The 24,169-nt window shown below is 33.8% G+C and overlaps 3 protein-coding genes across 3 annotated transcripts in view; 2 read left to right on the top strand and 1 right to left on the bottom strand.

The window, feature by feature from the left end:
- LOC133039270 (uncharacterized) overlaps positions 1 to 17,042 on the bottom strand; it is a 37,611-nt gene extending 20,569 nt beyond the window's left edge. Inside the window, exon 1 of the mRNA XM_061118120.1 lies at positions 15,539 to 17,042. Within this exon, the coding sequence (XP_060974103.1) occupies positions 15,539 to 17,042 (1,504 nt within the window). The remainder of the gene's footprint in view (positions 1 to 15,538) is intronic.
- A 1,418-nt stretch (positions 17,043 to 18,460) lies between these two features.
- LOC133039269 (uncharacterized) lies at positions 18,461 to 20,922 on the top strand. The gene is made up of 2 exons (XM_061118119.1): positions 18,461 to 19,615; positions 19,852 to 20,922. The coding sequence occupies exons 1-2, from the start codon at positions 18,461 to 18,463 to the stop codon at positions 20,920 to 20,922; spliced, it is 2,226 nt and encodes a 741-aa protein (XP_060974102.1).
- Positions 20,923 to 21,444: 522 nt separating this feature from the next.
- Positions 21,445 to 22,182, top strand: LOC133039267 (uncharacterized). The gene has a single exon (XM_061118117.1). It carries the CDS (start codon positions 21,445 to 21,447, stop codon positions 22,180 to 22,182), a length of 738 nt encoding a protein of 245 aa, XP_060974100.1.
- The last annotated feature ends 1,987 nt before the right edge of the window (positions 22,183 to 24,169 follow it).

The following is a 24,169-nucleotide window of genomic DNA, read 5'->3' as shown; positions in this document are numbered from 1 at the left end:
GTAGAACCTACTGAGAAAACTACTACCAAAGTTCTTGTTCAGAAGATCACCGCTCCTCGTCGTAGTGGGAGGGTTTCAACAAAACCAGCTCGTTATTGCTTAGATGGTGAAATAAATATGGTCGTTGGTGACGGTATTGAAGACGACCCATTAACCTATAAACAGGCAATGGCTAGTCCGCAACAGAAATGATGGTCAGCCGGCATGGATTCAGAAATGGATTCCATGAAAAAGAACAAAGTCTGGGAATATGTAGACGCACCTGATGACTATCGTCCAATCGGATGTAAGTGGGTTTACAAGAAGAAAAGAGGCGCTGGAGGCGAAGTCAAAACTTTTAAAGCTAGACTTGTAGCCAAGGGTTATACCCAAAGAGAAGGCGTGGACTATGAGGAAACTTTTAGTCCTGTTGCCATGCTCAAATCCATCCAAATTCTTCTCTCCATAGCTGCTGCTTTCGATTATGAAATCTGGAAAATGGATGTCAAGACTGCCTTCCTTAATGGAGTACTTGAAGAAACCATCTATATGGAGCAACCAGAAGGCTATGTTCTTCCAGGGCAAGAAAAGAAATTTTGCAAATTAAATAGGCCTATCTATGGACTTAAGCAAACTTCTCGCTCATGGAATAAAAGGTTTGATGAAATCATCAAGACCTACGGCTTTCTTCAGAATGAAGATGAACCTTGTGTTTACCAACTCAAGGAAGACCAAGTAGTAGTATTCCTGGTCCTTTATGTTGACGACATTTTGATTATTGGAAACAATATCAAGAAAATGACTCACATCAAGGAATGGCTTAACACTCAATTCGATATGAAAGATTTGGGTGAAGCAGCCTATGTTCTTGGTATTCAGATTATCAGAAACCGGAAGAACAGATCTCTTGCTCTCTCTCAAACAACCTACATTGACAAAGTTTTAGAGAGATTCTCCATGAACAACACCAATGGGGCAAACATGCCTTCTAGATATGGTATCCGTCTATCTAAGGAACAGTCTCCTACTGATCCTCAAGAGATAGAGGACATGGCGAAAATTCCTTATGCTTCTGCAGTTGGAAGTCTAATGTATGCAATGTTATGCACTAGACCTGACATCTGCTATGCAGTTGGAATCGTGAGCAGGTATCAGTCTAATCCAGGACAGGAACATTGGAATGCAGTTAAGTATATTCTGAAATACTTAAAGAGTACAAGAAATCTAGTATTAGTCTGCAAGGGTGGTGCTTTAAATCCCATAGGCTATACTGATTCAGATTTCCAGGCATATCTTGAAGACAGGAAATCTACATCTGGGATGGTGTTTACTCTTGGGGGTGGAGCAGTGGTTTGGAGAAGTGCAAAACAAACCGCGATATTGGACTCGACGATGGAAGCAAAATACATAGCTGCAGCAGAAGCTGCTAAAGAGCTTGTTTGGCTAAGAAAGTTCTTCACCAGTATTGGTGTCGTGCCTGGAATGGAAAAGCCTCTGGTCCTACTTTTTGATAATAATGGAGCAATAGCCAACAGTAAGGAACCTCGAAGCTACAAGAGAAGCAAACACATAGAAAGGAAGTATCACATCATCAGAGAATATGTGGCAAGAGGGGATGTACTAGTTGAGAAAGTGGACACAGAAGACAACCTAGCTGATCCATTCACCAAAGTCTTGGTCGTGAGTACATTTGAAAAGCACCGTCAGAATTTAGGATTAATTGATATGTACTGATTAGTTTTATATTAGTGCAAGTGGGAGTTTGTAGGGTTTTATGCCCTAAATAAAACTCCATTTCAATGTAATCCATTTTATTCAACATCAATAAAGAAACAGAAGTATTTTTCATTCATTTGTGTATGTTTTGGTTCACCTTACAATTGCTTGTCTATTTGATTTATAAATTCATCTGAAACCCTTTTCACGTACTTAATCCTGTTTATTGTGTTGTCAACACATTGGAAAGTAAACATGACTATGTGAATAAAGTTTCCTAGATTTATCAGACACAGGGTTTTACTGATATGATAATCTACAACAGAGTTTACTTGCATTTGGAGAAATGCTATGTTCTTTCCGGAGCATTGGTTAAAGTAAAGCTCAGGTTGGGTGCATGGAGTATGCATCGGAAGGGACCAATATTGAACTTTGACTTAGATTTATTAAACTTACCGTAATATCTATGTTGGGTTTTGTGCCCTAAATAAAACCCTTTACAATCTGATTAGTTATCAATATAAGAAATTTGAAGTGATTTATGTTTGCATGAATTTTACATGCTAATGGTTTAATATGTTTATTACATTTACACACAAAATCTGTTAAGTCCAGACCATATGTTTATTCACAATTACAGTATCGTCAACACAGTGGAATGTGATTGTGATCATATGAATCAAAAGACTAAGTCCCTGTTTCATCAGTGTTTTGGATTTACACTAATGTGATAATCAGCGATGATGTGTACTTACACTTGGAGTAAGTGTTATGTTCTTTCCAGGACATTAGTAAAGTATACTAGTTTCGAATGTATGGAGTATACATTGGACTGGACCGATAATGCAACTTAGTTAAGATATTATAAACTTACCGTCATATCTTTCCAAGTCAATATCAGTAGTTGATCTTAAGATTAAAAGAATCTAAATCCTGATATGCTTAGGCTCAACTCAGGAGTGTCATTCATGTTCTTTGCTTTATTAGTTAAGCCTACTTTTGGGTCAGGGTGATACGTATATTTTGGAAACATGATAGTATGATTGAGTGGGAGTGTTGAACATAAATATGGAATCTATAGCTTCTACTGGTGTATAGAAGTTAAGTGATGATTCCCTTCGAGCTTAGCTAAATAGAAGTAAATGGATGAGCTCTTGTTTAAGTGACTAATTCTTAGATCACTAAACATCATTTACAGGTAGCTAAGTGTTTTAAGGGGCAAAATACATTGAGGGGTGAGAACGGTAAAATTATCCCATCTCGATGTAAATCATCTATATAAAGGATCTTTGATCACAATAAGATTACAACAATGGTTAAATGAGATAGCATATCTATATCGTGGAACAAATAATATGCTCTATATAAGTCTAAGAGTGCAATTCTATGTTCTAAGAGTGGATTCAACGAAGAATTAATAAGTAGGAATTTACTTAGTAAATTCGGTTCACTTATTGGAAGCTCAGAATATAGATCCATGGTCCCCATTCTAGTTGAGACTATACTGCTTGTAAGACTCAATAATTGATTTGTGATTAATCAATTATAATTCTAAAGTTAGACTATGTCTAATTTGTGAATTTTCACTAAGCAGGGGTGAAATTGTAAAGAAGAGAGATTCTAGGTTTATTTATTAATTAATAGACTTTATATGTCTTATTAATAATTAAATTAAATGACAATATTATTTAATAATCTATTTTAGTTATTAAATAATTAGTTTTGGCATTTAAATTGTTAGAATTGGAAAATTGGCGTTTTTGAGAAAATAGAAATAAAATTTGTGAAAACTGTAAAAACCAAGTGAGGCCCATTACACACCATGGCCAGCCACTTAAGCAGGTTTTTCAAATTGATATTTTCATTATTTTAATGCCAAATAATTACTAACCTAAACCTAGTAGTTGCCTATAAAAAGAAGTGGTGGCTCAGTCAAATAACAAGTTTTCAATAAGTTTTGATAATGCTTTTTGTCAGAAAACAATTTTTTCAGAAAACTGAGCCTTCCCTCTCTCTCTATAGCCGAAATCAACCCTCTCTCTTTTCCTCTTCATAAATTCCGAACCTTAGTGATAGAGTAAGTGCCCACACACAGCAAGTGGTACCTCAATCATAGATTGGAAGACTGTGAAGGATCACACACAAAGAGAAGGACATTCGAGCTCAGATCTTGATAATACTCTGCGAGAGAAAGGATACAAGGGTTAGAGATCTGAGTGGAAGGAGACATTATTCCGCTGCCATCAATGTAAGGTTTTCTTAACTTTATATGTGTTTATTTATCGTTTTAGAAAGTTCATATTTAGGGTGTTAAATAACATACTTGTGAGTAGATCTAAGATCCTGGTAAAATAAATTCCAACAATCTATTCAAGTCAATATCGCCTAGTTGATCCTAGATCAAATGGTCTTAATCCTGTTATGATTAGGCTCAATCTCAAGAGGTTATTCGTGTTCTTTGATTTGTTAGTTAAGCCTACTTTTGGGTCAGGGTGATACGTACATTTTGGGAACACAATAGTATAATTGAGTGGGAGCGCTAACATAAACATGGAATCTATAGCTTCTATCTGGCGAATAGTAAGTAAAGGATGATCTCCTTCGAGCTTGACCAAACGAAAATAAATGGTGGAGTATTCATTTCACATAAGCTGAAATATCATTTATACGGCGTTAAGTGTTTTAAGGATAAAATACATTGTAGGGTGTAACGGTAATCTAATCCCTTTACAGTGTAGATCATTCATATAGAGGATCATTGATCAAATTAGGATTATAACAATGGATAAATAATGATGTGTCTATATGGTGGAACATATAGAGCATTCTATATACTAAGAGTGCAATTCTAAGTTCTATGCGTGGATTCAACGAAGAATTAATAAGTCAGTGAATTTAGGTTATAAATTCTTGATCTGCTTATTGGAAGCTCGGTTATATAGACCCATGGTCCCCCCCACTAGTTGAGATAATATTGCTTGTAAGACTCATATAATTGGTTTTGATTAATCAATTATAATTCTCAAATTAGACTATGTCTATTTGTGAATTTTTCACTAAGTAAGGGCGAAATTGTAAAGAAAGAGTTTTTAGGGCATATTTAGTAATTATGATACTTTGTATGGTTCAATTAATAAATATGATAAATGACAATATTATTTAATAATTATTTATAGTTATTAAATAGTTATAATTGGCATTTAAATGGTTGAATTTGAAAATTGGCGTTTTTGAGAAAATGAGATGCAGAAATGATAAAACTACAAAATTGCAAAAAGTGAGGCCCAAATCCACATTGCCTAGGCCGGCCACTTTTATAGGTTTTTTCATCTGATATTTTCATTATTTTAATGCCAAATAATTCAAACCTAATCCTAGTGGAATGCTATAAATAGATAGTGAAGGCTTCAGGTAATTTACACTTAACTTTCTACTTTTCATTCAGAGAAAAACCTGAGCCTTCTCTCTGTAAACCCTAGCAGCCACTTCATACTCTTCTTCTTCCTTGAAATTTTGAAATCACTTAGTGTTAGAGTAGTGCCCACACACAGCAAGTGGTACCTCAATCATACTGAGGAAGATCGTGAAGAAAGACATTCAACAAGAAGGAGTTTCTGCACTAAAGAAGGAGAGAAAGAGATCACGGTTTAGATCTTGATAATACTCTGCGACAGAAAGGATAAAAGGGTTAGAGATCTAAACGGAAGGAGACATAATATTCCGCTGCACCCAATGTAAGGTTTCTGATACTTTATATGTGTTTATTTCATAATCGTTTTAGAAGTTCATATTTAGGGTGTTAATCAACATACTTGTGAGTAGATCTAAATGTTGGGTTTTATGCCCTAAATAAAACTCATTTCAATATAATCAGATTTACTTATTAATATAGATCAGAAATAAAATTTAATGTTGCATGGTTCACATGATTTATTTCATGATTATATGTACATAATGTATAAATTCATCTGAAACCCTTTTCACATACTTGATCCTGTTTATTGTGCCGTCAACACATTGGAAAGTAAACATGACTATGTGAATAAAGTTTCCTAGATTTATCAGACACAGGGTTTTACTGATATGATAATCTACAACAAGAGTTTACTTGTATTTGGAGAACTACTATGTTGTTTCCAGAGCATTGGTTAAAGTAAATCTCAGGTTGGATGCATGGAGTATGCATCGGAAGGGACCGATATTGAACTTTGACTTAGATTTAATTAAACTTACTGTAAAATCTATTCAAGTCAATATCGCCTAGTTGATCCTAGATCAAATGATCTTAATCCTGTTATGATTAGGCTCAATCTTGAAAGGCTATTCGCGTTCTTTGATTTGTTAGTTAAGCCTACTTTTAGGTCAGGGTGATACGTACATTTTGGGAACACGGTAGTGCAATTGAGTGGGAGCGCTAGCATAAACATGGAATCTATAGCTTCTATCTGGCAAATAGTAAGCAAAGGATGATCTCCTTCGAGCTTGGCCAAACGAAAATAAATGGTGGAGATCTCATTTCACATAAGCTGAAATATCATTTATACGGGGTCAATTGTTTTAAGGATAAAATACATAGTAGGGTGTTACGGTAATTTAATCCCTTTACTGTGTAGATCATTCATATAGAGGATAATTGATCACATTAGGATTATAACAATGGATAACTAATGATGTGTCTATATGGTGGAACATATAGAGCATTCTATATACTGAGAGTGCAATTCTAAGTTCTATGCGTGGATTCAACGAAGAATTAATAAGTTAGTGAATTTTAGTAATAAATTCTTGATCTACTTATTGGAAGCTCGGTTATATAGACCCATGGTCCCCCCACTAGTTGAGATAATATTTCTTGTAAGACTCATGTAATTGGTTTTGATTATAGGGGCATATTTGTTAATTATGATACTTTGTATGGTTCAATTAATAAATATGATAAATGACAATATTATTTAATAATTATTTATAGTTATTAAATAGTTAGAATTGGCATTTAAATGATTGAATTAGAAAATTGGCATTTTTGAGAAAATCAGATACAAAAGGTGTTAAAACTGCAAAATTGCAAAAAGCAAGGCCCAATCCATTAGTGTATGGCCGGCCACCTATTGTAGTATTTTAAGTTGATTTTTTCATTATTTTAATGCCATATAATTCAAATCTAACCCTAGTGGAATGCTATAAATAGATAGTGAAGGCTTCAGAAAAATAACACTTTTTCCTGACACTTCTGATTCAGAAAACCTGAGCCTTCTCTCTCCCTATCTTTGGCTGACCCTTCTCTTTCTCCTTCCCTCTTCAATTTCGAAAATCTTAGTGTGAGAGTAGTGCCCACACACATCAAGCAATACCTCAATCATAGTGAGGAAGATCGTGAAGAAAGATGATCAGCAAAGGAGTTTCAGCATCAAAGATTCAGAGAAAGGGATCCAGGTTCAGATAATTTGATAATGCTCTGCTACAGAAAGGAATCAAGGGCTAGATATATGAACGGAAGGAGTCATTATATTCCGCTGCACCCAATGTAAGGTTTCTTAAACTTTATATGTGTTTAATTTATCGTTTTAGAAAGTTCTTATTTAGGATGTTAATAAACATACTTGTGAGTAGATCTAAGATCCTGGTAAAATAATTTCCAACAACTGGCCTCAGAGCCATGGTAATTGATTTACTTGCAAGAAATTTGGACTTTAAAACGATTGTTTGTATGTTCTTTGGATGGTATCATGTTGTATTGAGTGTTATTTGATGATTGATTGATGTTTGTAAATTTTCGTGAAAAATAATTGCGATTTTCTTTCTGGAATTATTTTTATTGGATAGTATGGGAAAAATTAAGCAAGTTAGCCTTTTTCAGAACTCAATTTCGATTTTATTTGAATTAGTTATGAATTTTTGAAGATTTGAAAAAATCGGGGCTGTGCTGAAATTTTCCTGCGATCGCGAAACTGTCCGTACAGTTCACAATTTTTTTGTTTTTCTTCGATTTTTCATGCTTTTTCATGGAATTAACTTCAAATTTTTGGTATAGTTTTGTATTTATACTATTACTATTCCTAATTCAATTCTAATTATCATTTTGAATTAATTTAATATTTTTTAAATTTAATTCAAGATATTAGTGTAATTTGAATTTGAATAGAATTAGTATCTATCTTCTTTCTTAAAAATCTATCTTATTTTAAAATTTGATTATATCTTATCTTATTTTAAATTTAAAAATAAGATATTTATAATCATGTAATTTTTAAATGATATAAGATATTTTGCTAATTTTTTAAATTTTGTTATTTTATTTATTTAAATTACATTTAAAATTTGAAAAAGATATTTATTTATCTTTTCTAATTTTTTATTTAATTTTCATTTATAAAATAACATTTAAAATTTAAAAGTAGTTAGCAAATTTTTGAAATGATATTTAGGTTGGTTGAAACCTAATTTTTCAAAAATTGTAGGTTTAATTTTAAATTTAAATATTTAATTAAATTTTGAATTTTTTTTATTTTTTTCAATTTTTTTTTTAAATTTTTCGAATTTTTTTTATTAATTATTTTGAAATTAATTATTCAATTTAAAATTAAATAAATCCTACATCCAACTATCCAGCTAACCTTGTTGCAGGAGTATGTGTTTTAGCTTATGTGTAAGTTTTCAAAACCTATTATTACTTGATTGCAAATAGCCATGGTTACTTTTTGCCGGATCTAATGATCTGATGGCTCCCTTGGTCAAGTTAATAATTTGTAACAGGTATATTTACAATCTTCTTTCATCTGTGTATGACCTAGCAACATGATAGGACCCATCCAAAGTGTGCCTGTGTGAGCCTAAGTGTTTAATTTTATTATAGATGCATATAGGTTGTTGTTGCTAAAATAAATTATCATAGTTCTTGATAGAATTTATTTAGGCCCATTTAGTTATTGGGCTTATTCAATTAATAACAGTTGTTCTTATTAAGGTTAAATTCCTCTCTTTTGGGCCTTGTGTGAGAGTTGGGAGCCATAGAAGTGGGTACGACATACTGAACCCAGCACCCCCTCACACAAACTAACCCAATTGTGAAGGCCCATTTGCCTGATTTGAACAACTGTACTAGGTTAATTACACTAGTTTAACCTAATAAAATTGATTAGCAACATAATTAATTTCATTTATTTTTTAAATTAATTTAAGAAAATTATAGTTTAAAGAATTTTTTATTCTAAGCTAAACTATATGTATTTTCTTGTATTTAATTAAATATAGAATTATAACCATCTAGATTCTTTCTGGAACTTAATTTAAATTTTTCATTAAATATTCTTATTTAAGTTGATATTTAGTTATCTACAACTAACCAACTTAAATCTGAATATCTTTTGAATTTCAAATTTCAAAATTAAGTTGAGGAATTTTAGGCATTGGTTATTAAGATTCTTTAGATATTTTTTAAGTTAATATCTTTTCGAATATTAACTTAAAATTGAATATTTTCAAATTAAGTGGTTACAACTTAATTTTTGATATTTAATTAAATTTAAATTTGAAAATATTTAAGTTCTAGATTTTTTCTAATACAACTTAAATTAGATATTTTTTCAAATTTTGTGGAAAAGATACTTAGTCAAATAAGATATAGTCTAGATAGTTATTTCTAGACTACTTATTATTTCTAATATTAAATAGGAAAATTTTATAAATTGTGAAATTAATTATTTAAATAATTATTTTTGGTACAATTTATTTTAAGTATATTTTTCCTAGTATTAAACTAGAGACTAATAATTAAGCCTTCTCTACACTTAATTATTTATTTCTTGAATTTAATACATTTAATTAATTTTAAAATTATATATCTAAGTTGATTTTTATCATCATACTTAAATATTTCTTTTTCATGACATTTAATTAAATAGAAAATTATTTTTAGTTGAAATTTATTTTTTCAACTAAATTTAAATAATTTTTAAAATATATTTTTTCTTTATTTTATTAATCAATTTTCGAAATTGCATTTCTTAAATGCTAGAATTTCGAATTTTATCTTGAAAAATAGATTAAGTTGTAAATTAATTATTTATTTTAATTAATTCTTGGATCAACTTAAATCAATGATTTTTTCATTTATTGATTAATTTAAAATAAATTGAATTAAAGTATATTATTAGAAATTGAATTAATTAGTCAAAGGAAAATCTAGATAGATGATATTTTTGCTTGAAGTATTTTTTCTAGTGTATTTAATTAAATAGAAAATTAATATTTAAGTTGATTTTCATCATCATACTTAAATATTTGAAATTTTTCTTATATATTTAATTAAATAGGAAAATTATATTTTTTGTTGTAAATTAATTTTATTAATTAATTTTGGGCCAACATTAAATTAGAATAATTTTTCCAGGATTAATTTTTTATTTTAACATGCATTTTCAAAAATTGTATTCTTAAATACTTTAATTTTTCGAAATACAATATATATTTATAGAAAATTAAATTTGAGTTGTAAATTAATTTAAATTAATTTTGTAACAACTTAAATTGAATATTTTTCTAAATATTTATTGGAAATTATTACTAAGATGGAAATAATTCATGTTATTTTCATATCCATCTAAGTAAAATTTATAAATATTAAATTAAAATTTATATTTAGAATTTTTCATTCTAAATTGGAAATTTTAAATAAATATATATTTAAAATAAATAAATTAAATTAAGAGAATCAAAGAAAATACAACTCACTTTAAATAATGAGCTTGATTATTATTAAGATATTCGATCTCCATTGTTGGTCTTACAAAAGTTAAATGTTTTCAATATAACCTCGAGACGCTAGACTTCGTCCCCCTATGGATGGTTATTCGTTGAACGCATTTAACACCGTAAGATTTCATTTGATAAGTGTTTTGTAAATTTTCGTCTCTATTAGACTCTCCCCTACGGTGACTACTTAGAGATAAACTTATGAAACATGAAATAATGGTGGAAGTTCATAAAATGAGAATAACCTTGACTCTCGCCTACCGGGACAATGTTGGATTCTTATTTTGATCAAATAAAAGGTTGCTAGAATGGTTTCTATTTTAGATGAGCTGACAACTCTATTCAATAAATGATACTTTGACTCTCGCCTCTTAGGGACCTTTGTATCAGTTTGTTGAAAACCTTGGAAATTATTTAGGATTGTATGTTTTAGTATTTTCACTAGTCATTCCTACTTGCTATATGTTTATAATTTCTGAATTGTGTATGAATTTATATTGAACCATGTTATTTTCTGTTATTAAGTTGTAGTTTAATTTCGAATCTTCATTGTTGGTCTAACATGTTTGTTTTTCTAATGAGATAATTCCCTAATGGATTTTCACCATTAGACATACGTAATAGTGTTAGATCTCGAAAGATAAATATTGTATATGCGACATCTAGCTGTTCATCAATTGATGACACCTAAGACTAGTATTTTTACAATATGAAACAAGAAGATTACATAAATAAGATTACTTTGTCTTTCGCTAATCGAAGCATCGTTGGATTCTTATTTATAAACGAAATTATCCTAATTCCTCTTAGCTTATTCTTTTCGAATTAGCTTTAAAAACATATCATTGGATGAATGGTCTATAAATCATTTCATGTCATTATATTTTCTCTTAAGAAATTAAGTGACGCATATGATTATAATCCCGAAATTCTATTCCCAATTGATATAAATCCTCAATCTTAGAAATCTCCTACTTGTATGGGCAAATCTGACTTAGAGTTTGTATTAGTAGTGGTGGTCCAAGAAAGAATTACTCATTATACTTGGTTAAATTTAAGTCTTTGACTTTAATTTTAGAATCCAAACAGAAATTTTCTTATATTTCTAATTCCATAATACAATACAGTTACACTTTCTCAAGTGTTTAATATCCATCTTCTATTAATGGATTAAAACTGTATGGAATATGAGTTAGGTATTCTGTGACCAGGATCCACTTGCAGTATTCTAAGAACTCTTTGATGTAACTAAACCTATGTCATCATAGACACTACCACATTTTTTTTAATCTATGGCATTTGTATCTTGTTCATAGTGGATTTGACAAGATCAATCTCTGCAAAGAGTTAATATGCCTATATCCACTGATTGTAGTTCATCTCATTCGCAGATGGATGTACATTCAGGGGTGGATATGAGTTTTTCGTTGTATTCTTCAAACGATAACTCTAGATTATACCTTTTAGCAAGAAATTTGAAATGTTTGAAAAATTTCATTAATTTCTAGCAATGGTTAAAACCATTAAGGTAAGTGGTTAAAGATCTTGCGAACTGATAGGGGTGGAGAAATAGTTAGTAGATATGCAGTTCAAAGATCATTAAATTGATTTTTGAATTATATCCAAACTTACCTCCCGTAAATTTCGAGTTGCATGTTGATGATTAGTTACTAGTCGTTGCCTAAATCCTTCTATGGTAATACAATTTCAGAATGATGTAATGGTTGTATACTTAATGTAAATCATTACTAGATTCATGGATGACCTAATCAAAATCTTAAGAAAAGCTAGAACTGTTAACCATGGTTTCTTAGCTTTTCTAAGTGATTAGGGGTGGACCATCCCATTGTCAATAGATAAGAAAGTGTTTGTCTAAACAAATACTACTTTTCTAAGAAAATGACTAAGTCTGAAAAACAAGTAGCAAATAAAGGAGATATTTAATTCTTGATTCCAAAAGTGTTCTATCATCTTATATGATATATGATGATCCCACTGCCTCTATTGTCTTGTCACAACCAAAGAGGTTAATACCATTTAGTTTTCTTCGACATAATTCACGGTACCTCGTCGTAGTGGGAGAGTTTCTAGGAACTCACCTTCTTATGACTTGGGAGACACTAGTGATTAAAATCCATTGTGAGTTTAAACAAGTAATGGATTGTCAAGATAAGAAACTAAGAAGAAAGCCAATAGAAATATGGTTTAATCCATTCACATGGAATAACCTAAAGTTTTCTATTACAAGGACATAAAAGGAAATTTTCGTTTACAAGTCTATTCAATGGACTTAACAAAACTTCCTGTTCCTAGTATTATAGGTTTGAGTTTATCTAAACCTATGGCTTGTGGTATACCTGGTAATTACTAACTCTAATGCAAGCAACTTACTTTAGTAAGATGCTGAAGCATTTTCTTTCTAATGGAAATCTATAGAAGCTTCACAACTTCTTAGGCATCGATTTTATCTAAGGAAAAGTCTCAACTATTCCAGAAAAGATAAAGCCATGAAAGAATTTCTTATATCAACAGTGAGAGGTCTTAGATATGCTTTTGTATGCCTTAGACCAGACACCTGCTGTTGAGTGGGAGTAATGAGTAGGTATCAGATTAATCCAGGAGAAGAACATTGGAAGACAATCAAGTAAATCTTAAGATAAAGAAGAGGAACTATATGTTAGTCTATAAGGGTGTGTTTAAAACTCTTAGACTACACCATATCAGATTTCGAAATTTGCCTTTGTGCTAGTAAATCTTTCTGATAAGATGGTGGTTACTCTGGGGGTGGAATAGTGATTTTGGAGAAGTGTAAAAACCTATCTGAAGTCTCTAGGTCTACCAGAGAGGGACTGAATGTTAAAGTCGGGAAAGGTACTTATTCAGTCTAAGGAAAGTTCTATACATTTTTGGCATCATTCCAAATTGCCTTAAACTACTAGTGTTAATTTCCTGATTAACCAAAAGTAGTTGCCAAAGATATAGAATCCAGTATCCCAAGAGAGTACACATATAGAGAGGAATTTCACATTATCAATGATTTTGTGATTAAAGGAAGAGTAATAGTGGAGAAAAGGTTGTGGTTAATTCAACCTTTCAGATCCTATTACGAGGAGTTTACTACTACTACACTTGATTTGTATATCAAGGGGTTGAGATTATTTGAAACGCACTTTTTGTTTTATATTAGTGCAAGTGGGAGTTTGTTGGGTTTTATGCCCTAAATAAAACTCATTTCAATATAATCAGATTTACTTATTAATATAGATCAGAAATAACATTTAATGTTGCATGGTTCACATGATTTATTTCATGATTATATGTACATAATGTATAAATTCATCTGAAACCCTTTTCACATACTTGATCCTGTTTATTGTGCCGTCAACACATTGGAAAGTAAACATGACTATGTGAATAAAGTTTCCTAGATTTATCAGACACAGGGTTTTACTGATATGATAATCTACAACAAGAGTTTACTTGTATTTGGAGAAATACTATGTTGTTTCCAGAGCATTGGTTAAAGTAAAGCTCAGGTTGGATGCATGGAGTATGCATCGGAAGGGACCGATATTGAACTTTGACTTAGATTTAATTAAACTTACCGTAAAATCTATTCAAGACAATATCGCCTAGTTGATCCTAGATCAAATGATCTTAATCCTGTTATGATTAGGCTCAATCTTGAAAGGCTATTCGTGTTCTTTGATTTGTTAGTTAAGCCTACTTTTAGGTCAGGGTGATACGTACATTTTGGGAACACGGTAGTGCAATTGAGTGGGAGCGCTAGCATAAACATGGAATCTATAGCTTCTATCTGGCGAATAGTAAGCAAAGGATGATCTCCTTCGAGCTTGACCAAACGAAAATAAATGGTGGAGATCTCATTTCACATAAGCTGAAATATCATTTATACGGGGTCAAGTGTTTTAAGGATAAAATACATAGTAGGGTGTTACGGTAATTTAATCCATTTACTGTGTAGATCATTCATATAGAGGATAATTGATCACATTAGGATTATAACAATGGATAACTAATGATGTTTCTATATGGTGGAACATATAGAGCATTCTATATACTGAGAGTGCAATTCTAAGTTCTATGTGTGGATTCAACGAAGAATTAATAAGTTAGTGAATTTTAGTAATAAATTCTTGATCTACTTATTGGAAGCTCGGTTATATAGACCCATGGTCCCCCCACTAGTTGAGATAATATTGCTTGTAAGACTCATGTAATTTGTTTTTATTAATCAATTATAATTCTCAAATTAGACTATGTCTATTTGTGAAATTTTCACTAAGTAAAGGCGAAATTGTAAAGAAAGAGTTTATAGGGGCATATTTGTTAATAATGATACTTTGTATGGTTCAATTAATAAATATGATAAATGACAATATTATTTAATTATTATTTATAGTTATTAAATAGTTAGAATTGGCATTTAAATGATTGAATTAGGAAATTGGCATTTTTGAGAAAATCAGATACAAAAGGTGTTAAAATTGCAAAATTGCAAAAAGCAATGCCCAATCCATTAGTGTATGGCCGGCCACCTATTGTAGTATTTTAAGTTGATTTTTTCATTATTTTAATGCCATATAATTCTAATCTAACCCTAGTGGAATGCTATAAATAGATAGTGAAGGCTTCAGAAAAATAACACTTTTTCCTCACACTTCTGATTCAAAAAACCTGAGCCTTCTCTCTCCCTATCTTTGGCTGACCCTTCTCTTTCTCCTTCCCTCTTCAATTTCGAAAATCTTAGTGTGAGAGTAGTGCCCACACACATCAAGCAATACCTCAATCATAGTGAGGAAGATCGTGAAGAAAGATCATCAGCAAAGGAGTTTCAGCATCAAAGATTCAGAGAAAGAGATCCAGGTTCAGATATTGATAATGCTCTGCTACAGAAAGGAATCAAGGGCTAGATATCTGAACGGAAGGAGTCATTATATTCCGCTGCACCCAATGTAAGGTTTCTTAAACTTTATATGTGTTTAATTTATCGTTTTAGAAAGTTCTTATTTAGTATGTTAATAAACATACTTGTGAGTAGATCTAAGATCCTGGTAAAATAATTTCCAACAGTTCTTTATGTCATCAAGCAATTCCCAATCATCCTCGTCACCAACTGGCATAATTGTTCCTTCAGATGTCCTCCTCCAATATTCAGTCGTGTAATATGGCGAGCATAGTGTGTACGCGCTAATACTTCGCTCCTGAGATGCAGCACATGCATGAGGACAAGGAAACTTCATGCACTGGAACAAGCCGCAAGTGCAAGTATGCTCCTGCAAGTCCACTACGCCACCGGTCAGAACTGTTCCTCCAGAGTGAACCTGCAACGTGTAAGGTTCGCATGAGTCAACGTTCAAATACCGACCTTTTTCAAAATGCAATGTCAAGTCCTCCTCCATTTCTAGTGCTAGGGGTTTCGTCCACTTGTCAGCTTTTTCTTTTCGTGAAGCAAACCACTTTTGGACTCTGGACCTCAGGAATGCTACAGCAGTAGTGATCGGGAAGCCTCTTGCATCCTTAGTTGTGTTGTTGAAGCTCTCAGCCCAGTTGCTCGTCATTACATTGTAACGTACCCCTGGAAAGTACGACCGGACCCATTTTTCAAATCCAATTTCCTCAAGATATTGTGCAACCGTAGCATTCATTGCCTGAATGTTCTCAAATTCTCTGTGATACTCTGATCTTGAATACGTGTAGGCACACGTGTAAATGTGATTCGTGAAGATGTCAGTCTTGAACTTGTGGCTGACGTTCATAATAAATTGGTGGTAGCATGCACCGTGGTGTGCATCAGGGAACACGATATCCAAAGCACGAACAATGCTTTGATGCCTATTCGAAACAAAGGCTAAGTTCTCAACATCACCAATCGTTTCTTTCAATTTTCTCATAAAATAGGTCCAGGAATTGTGGTTTTCATTGTCAACTATAGCAAAAGCTATCGGAAAGATATGACTCCCTACATCCAAAGCCACTGCACACAACATTTGCCCACCATACCTAGTCTTCAAGAAAGACCCATCAACGCATACAACAGGTCGACAAAATCTAAACCCCCGAATAGAAGGACCCAGAGAGAAGAAACAATACTTGAAGCGACCATCTTCTACCACAAAATTCGTGATGGTACCAGGATTTCTCAACTGTAGCATGTGCAAGTAACTAGGTAATTTCGAGTACGAATCTTCAGGTGTACCCCGAGCTAGGTGTAGTGCCTTCTCTCTGCACCTCCATGCCTTTTCATAACTCATTTGGATCCCATAATCCTTGTGGATACTTTTTCTTATATCAGAGGCCAAGTGATCCGAGCCGTCAGTTGCGAACTTATCCTTAATTAGATGGGCAACTATCAAAGGTGATGCTTGACGGTTATCTTTTCCTCGAAGATCAAGGGAACATGTATGTACATTATGAAATGTACTCACCTCAAACATGTTAGAAAGTATGTTCTTCTTCGCTCTTAATCTCCACCCACAATCTGTATCCTTACATGTGACGTACCAAATATCAGTACCGGACTTCCTAACGTAGTAGTCAAACCCTTTCTTCATTGCATACAGGCCAACAACCATCTTTAAATGCTCTTTGTCTCTAAAAAACTTTCCCACATGTAACTCCCCGCCTGGTGCGCCACCCGTAGATATATAATGACTATGATCCTCGATGTCTTATCTTTTATACATTTTCTCCTTGAATTTACCGTAACTAGTCGAAGAAGAAAATGGATCGCTCCATCCAGTCACATTGGTCCCTCGAGCATCAGTAGGACCACTAATATCATTGGTCTCTCTACCATTATTAGGACCTGTACTGTCAGTAGTTCCTCTAGCATGACTGGTTTCGCCTGGACGACTACTACTAGTACCAGGTGTTTGGCAATTTTCTCTATGGGGCATTCTTTTCCGTGTCGGTGGCATCGGTGGTATTTGATACGATAGTGGAGTCAAGTTCAAAGGTACAGCAGCAGGGGCCTCTGTACCTTGGTTGTCTCTTACGCCATCATTGCCCTCAACATAACATTCAGGGTCTTGACCATCAAAAAAACCATCAATGAACGGCATTTGTGCTATAATATCAGCACTCGGCATCATAGTTTTTAATTCAGGTAATACATCCGCAACCAAAACCTCTGGATTTGTTTCTGGAACAAAACTCCCAACCTCGCTACGATTATCCTTAACAGAACTTGGTGTGGGACTAGGATCGACGCAAACATTCTTCTTTAACAAAGTCACAAACAAAGGAGTAAATTCATCTGGCTTCTTCGCAAGTGTAGATAAAAAGTACCTTGCACGCTTATCATTTCCAATAACTTCAGGGCAATACTCATAGCCTTTCCTATACTTGTAATTTACTTCCAATTTCAAGTCATACTCCACTTTGTCAACATCCAGTTCTTCATACAAAACATCAACCAAACCTGAGTAGCTTAGGTTCGGATCAATGTCAAATGTCAAATTTTCGCCCCGTTTATAAACCCAATCTCTACCATCAAGCTCCCAAACACCATTATACATAACACACGCATTAACAGTTGAACCTGTCACATACATTTAAAAAAACACAGTTATAATTTACAACAAAAATCTCACCAAAAAAAATCTTAATTAATAATTAATAATAAAACAATAATTATTAATTGATAATAAAATAATAATTAATAATTATTACTAAAACAATAAAAAAATAAAAAAACAATTAATAAAACTATAATTAATAATAATTCATAGTTAATAATTAATAATAAAACAATTATTAATAAAAAATAAAAATAAAACAATAATTCATAATTCATAATTCATAATAAAACAATAATTAATAATAAAAAAATAATTATTAATTGATAATAAAATAATAATTAATAAGTTACAAATTAAAGTGATCATCAAATTGCGAAGTCATGTCGTATGACATGGTGTTCTGTTGATAGTGGTGAGAAGAGTGTTCTGTCGACTTGTTAGTTTGATTATTCAGTGAGTGGCTGTTTGTCATGGCTTCTAATACATGGAATATGGGGGATATAGACAGAGAGGTGTTGAATATTCAGATTGCTGAAGAGGAGGAAGAGGATTTGGCGATCAACAGTATTGGTGATGATGAAGGGATTGATTCGCGATGGTGCTTAGTTGGGAAGTTCTTATCTTCAAGATCGTTTGATTATGATGCAATGCAAAACACACTTTCATCGTTATGGCAACCGGGTATGGGTATGTTTGTTAAAAAACTTCAACCCAATTTATTTATCTTTCAATTTTATCATGAAGTTGATATCAAAAGGGTGATAGATGGTAGCCCGTGGATGTTTGATCGTATGCCTCTTATCATAGAACGGCTAAAGGAATGGGAAGATCCGGTGAGTTTATCGCTTAATACCCTGGATATTTGGGTGCAAATCCATGATATGGATCCTCGTTGTATGGGTGAAAGTGTGCTGAGAAATGTTGGCAATACTATGGGACAGATTCTGGAATCTGATCCGAAAAACTTCCAGGGTGTTTGGAGGGAGTATCTTCGGATGAGAGTGACTCTGAATATTGACAAACCTTTACGGAGGAGGATGAGACTTCAGAAGGATGATGGCAACTGGTTTTGGGTGAATTTTAAGTATGAAAGGGCACCCACTTTCTGTTTCATTTGTGGTGTTATTGGTCATTCAGAACGCTTTTGCTATAAGCTATTGGAGATGCCTGCTGATCAAATTGGGAAGCCATATGGAGAGTTCATGCGTGCTAAGTTCCAAAAGCATAATCACAACATCGGGGCGAAATGGTTACGTACGAAAGGTTGGGTTCCACCACGGAGAGATGGCAGCGGTAGTAGTTCCCGGCGTATGGAGGAGGAAGAGAAAAATGGAAATCCGGTGAACAGTAATTATGGAGATACTAATCAGAATATGGGAGATTGGCAATCACGTAATCAAAGGGTCAATATGCATCAATTGCATGGTGGGAATGTGGGTGATACGAATGCAATAATGACAAATAATGAATTGAAGATAATGGGGAAAAAGTCATTAGTTGGGCAAGAAAGGAAAGAGTTGATTGGAGACAATAAAAAAAGGAAAACTGATACTTCTTCTAGTATTGGGCTTGATAGTACGGCCCAAATCATTGATGAAATAAGTATGGTGGGTCATATTGGTGAAGTGAGTCCAAAAAACGATATTGTGGCGGGCCTCGGTGGGGGGGTTCGCCAATCATTGTGAGTATTTTAGCTTGGAACTGCCGTGGGCTTGGGTCCCCTCGGACTATTCAGTTCCTTAAGGACTTAATTGTTCAAAAAAGACCCACGGTGATTTTTCTTTGTGAAACTTTGTGCGCAAAAAATAAAGTTGAGGATTTGAAGAGAAGTATAGGTTTTGAATGTTGTTATGTGGTGGAGGCCCAAGGGAGAAGTGGTGGGCTGGGCCTATTATGGAGATATGAAAGTGATATTAGAATTGAGTCTTTTTCTAAAAATCACATTGATTGCTTTGCTACTGTTAATGGAGGGAGTGAGTTTCGTTTCACGGGTATCTATGGGGAGCCAAACCGAAGCTTGAGAAAAGAAATTTGGAGGATGCTAAAGAATCTTTATGCTAGGCGTAGGGAACCTTGGTGCCTTATGGGCGACTTCAACAATGTGTTGAGTCAATCGGAAAAGAGAGGGGGTAACCCGTACCCTCAATGGTTGATTAATGGCTTTCAAGAAACTGTTTTGGCTTGTGGGCTGTGTGATTTGGAGCTCTTTGGCTACCCGTATACGTGGGAGAAGAGTAGGGATTCCCCAAATTGGATTGAAGCTCGACTTGACCGTGCGTTAGTGTCGGCTTCGTGGTTAGATTTGTTTCAAAATGCTCAGCTGTTAAATGTGGAGATCTCTTCGTCCGACCATTGCCCACTACTCTTAGAAACCAACGTTGCAGATTTTACAAGAAATCAAAAAGTCTTTTGGTTTGAGAATATGTGGCTGGGAAATATGGAATGTGAGCAAATTATCCGTGAGGTCTGGCACAATTCAGTTGGGCAGTCAATGCAGTCCAAGATCGAGTCCTGTGGAGAAGATCTGTTACTTTGGGAGGCTAGAAACCCGGAGAATTTTTCTCAGAACTTAAAGAAGTGTAGATCTCTGGTGAAGCAATACAAGCACCGGCGGGACATTGAAGGGAAACAGTTATTTTTTGAAGCCAAAAAGGCTCTGTTCGAGGTGTTGAATCAAAGGGAGATATTTTGGCGCCAACGTTCAAAACAACTTTGGCTTCAATCGGGCGATCAAAATAGTAAGTTTTTTCATTCCAAAGCTAGTGCTAGACGTCGTAATAATTCAAACACTTGTTTGAAGAATGAGAATGGGACTAAAGTAACTTGGGAAGATGGTTTGGGGGATGTCATGATGAATTATTTTAAAGACATTTTTAATTCTCATTCAGTGGAATATAGTGAGGTGATGGCTAGTATTACACCAAAAATATGAGAGGAGCAGAATTCTATGTTGTTGCAACCGATTGGTGTGGATGAAGTCAAGGACGAGTGTTCCAAATGCATCCCTATAAGTCACCAGGTCCGGACGGCATGAACCCGGCCTTCTTTCAAAAGTATTGGGACATTGTGGGAATGAATGTGGTGGATTTAGTTAGACAGTTTTATCGTACGGACTCTATGTCGACTGGTATGAATGACACTAATCTAATCCTTATTCCTAAAAAGAAGTGCCCTGAGAATATGAGTGAGTTGAGGCCAATTTCTTTATGCAATGTGATTGCTAAAATAATATCTAAAGTTGTTGCAAATAGATTGAAATGCCTTCTGGGAGATGTTATATCTAGTCATCAGAGTGCTTTTGTTCCAGGCCGTCTTATTACTGATAACATAATGGTATCTTTTGAAGTCCTCCATTATTTGAAAAGAAAGCAAGGGGCGAGATGGCTATATGGCATTGAAACTGGATTTGAGTAAAGCCTATGATAGGGTTGAATGGTCCTATTTGTGTGCAATGATGAGTCGAATGGGTTTTAATGATAAGTTTGTCCGCATTGTTTATGGGTGTTTGTCTTCTGTTCAGTATAAAATTGTTACAGGAGGCAGGGTGCTGGGACCGATTACACCAACTAGGGGAATTTGTCAAGGCGATCCGATCTCCCCTTACCTCTTCTTGCTATGTGCTGAGGGTTTATCAGCGTTGATTCGAAGGTTTGAAGAGAGGAAATGGCTTCATGGGTGTCGTGTTGCCAATGGGGCTCCAGTTATCTCTCACATGCTTTTTGTAGACGACAGCTACTTATATTGTAAAGCCACTGAGAGGGAGGTTTCAAATGTTCTTCTTCTCCTCGAAACATTTGCCAAGGCTTCGGGTCAACTAGTTAACTTCTCTAAATCCTCAGTTTTCTTTAGCTCAAACACGTCCCCACAAACAAGAGGAGTTATTTGTAGCCGAATGGGTCTTGTTGAAGCTGATGAAAGGAGCAAATACTTAGGTTTACCTAGTGTAATTGGAAGGAATAAAAATGCATCTTTTGGCTTTCTAAAAGATAAAGTTCAGAAGAGGATTCGGACTTGGGATAATAAGTTCTTGTCAAAAGCGGGTAAGGAGGTGCTCATTAAAAGTGTAGTTCAATCGCTACCGACTTATACTATGAATGTGTTTCTATTACCCATTGGTACTTGCCATGACATGAGAGGATCATTAGCAATTTTTGGTGGCAGTCTTCTAACAAAGGGGGTGTTCATTGGTTGAGTTGGGAAAAGATGACTAAAAAGAAAGAGAACGGGGGGTTGGGATTTCGGGATATTAGAGATTTTAATTTATCTCTTTTGGCCAAGCAAGGTTGGCGGCTGTTACACAATGAATCAAGCTTGGTTGGGAAAATTTTCAAGGCTAGATATTACCCCAACGGTACCTACCTTAATGCAACTTTGGGGAGTAATCCGAGCTACATTTGGAGAAGTGTTTTTGAAGCCCAAGCATTGGTGAAGAAAGGGATTCGAAGGAGTGTTGGTGATGGATCAAATGTGAGCATCCTCAATGACCCGTGGCTACCTGATGAGGATCACCCTTACATTGAGTCCACTCACCCTGCTTTAGTGAATAATAATGTTAATTCACTCATGACGATCGAGGGAGGGGATTGGGATAAAGAGGTGGTGATGGATGTGCTTTCTAACCGAGATAGAGAGTTGCTTTGGCATGTTCTGATTAGTGAGAATAATCAAGGAGAGTGGTATTGGACTAAGGAGAGAACCGGCCTCTTCTCTGTTAAGTCTGCATATAATTTGATGCAGAAATGGAAAGGAAATTGGAGTGGTAGTGACAATGTGGGGTTTTGGAGGAAGTTATGGAATCTGAAAGTTCCTCCAAAAGTACTAAACTTTCTATGGAGTGCTTGTTCTAATAGTCTTCCAACTTGTTTTCAATTGGTAGGAGGACATGTTAACATCAATCCTATGTGTCCTGTTTGTAAAGGAGCTCCTGAAACCATCCTTCACATTCTTGTTCGTTGTCCTTTTGCACAAAATTGCTGGAGTGTATCTCGGGTAGCAACAGTTGGAACTGCTGCTATGGTTTTTTCCAGCTGGTTCGATGCAGGTTTACAACAATGGCAGGAGGCTGAAGTTGTTGAAGCGGTTATGCTGTGTTGGTCAATTTGGCATCACAGAAACCAACTGGTTTGGAAGGAGAAGCAGCCGACTATTAGTGATGTTACTCTGTTTGCTAAACTCAGCTTTGAGGAATGGATTAATGCTCAAAAACTTTTTGTAGTTACCAACCTGCCTAGGCAGGTTGAGATAGAGCGTTGGACAAAACCGGTGTACCCTCGAGTCAAAGTTAATGTTGATGGAGCAGTGTTCTTGGATAGTAGGCGTTTTGGGTATGGATGTGTAGCTCGGGACTCACTTGGAATGGTGGTGAAAGCTAAGCGTGGTAGCAGGGATGGTGTCTTTGAACCACTCTTAGTCGAAGCAATGAGCATCAAAGAAGCGCTAAGTTGGATTAAGGACAATGATTGGGCGGACGTGATTCTTGAATCGGATTGCCTTACTGCAGTAGCGGATTTGAATAACAATAAAAACATGGTCTCTCCTTATGGCTGTGTTCTAGTTGATTGTAAAGCTATTATTAATAGTTTAAATTCTTTTTCCTTGAATTTTGTCAAGCGGTCTGCTAATAAGGTAGCGCACATGTTAACGCAATCTTCTCATTTTGAGGTAGATAGTACTTTTGTTTGAATACTCTCCTTGCTTTTGTTTCTTTCTTAGTTTTGGAGGATATTTATTAATAAAGTGCTGATTTCATTCAAAAGAAAAAATAATTAATAATTATTACTAAAACCATAAAAAATAAAATAATAATTAATAATAATTCATAATTAATAATTAATAATAAAACAATTATTAATAAAAAAAATAAAACAATAATTAATAATTCATAATAAAACAATAATTAATAATAAAACAATAATTAATAATAATAATTAATAATTAATAATAAAATAATTATTAATAAAAAAATAAAACAATAATTAATAATTAATAATAAAACAATAATAATTAATAATTAATAAAACATTTATTGTTAAAAAAAATAAAAAAAATTAACAATTAATTAAACAATACTTCATAACTCAATAATAAATAAAATAATTCTTAAAACATTAACTAAAATAATAATTAATAACTAATAATTATTAATAAAAGAATAATTAATAACACAAATATCAATAAAT

Source organism: Cannabis sativa, chromosome 6 (assembly GCF_029168945.1).
Source record: "Cannabis sativa cultivar Pink pepper isolate KNU-18-1 chromosome 6, ASM2916894v1, whole genome shotgun sequence".
Taxonomy (NCBI): Eukaryota; Viridiplantae; Streptophyta; class Magnoliopsida; order Rosales; family Cannabaceae; genus Cannabis; species Cannabis sativa.
The sequence above is the reverse complement of the archived record's forward strand: the minus strand, read 5'-3'. Positions and strand labels throughout refer to the sequence as shown.

Coding starts and splice junctions, on each gene's coding strand:
- LOC133039269 (XM_061118119.1), top strand. CDS start 18,461: ATGGCTTCTAATACATGGAATATGGGGGATATAGACAGAGAGGTGTTG. Junction 19,616..19,851: donor TGGTGGGTCATATTGGTGAA/GTGAGTCCAAAA, acceptor TATGTGGTGGAG/GCCCAAGGGAGAAGTGGTGG.
- LOC133039267 (XM_061118117.1), top strand. CDS start 21,445: ATGAGTCGAATGGGTTTTAATGATAAGTTTGTCCGCATTGTTTATGGG.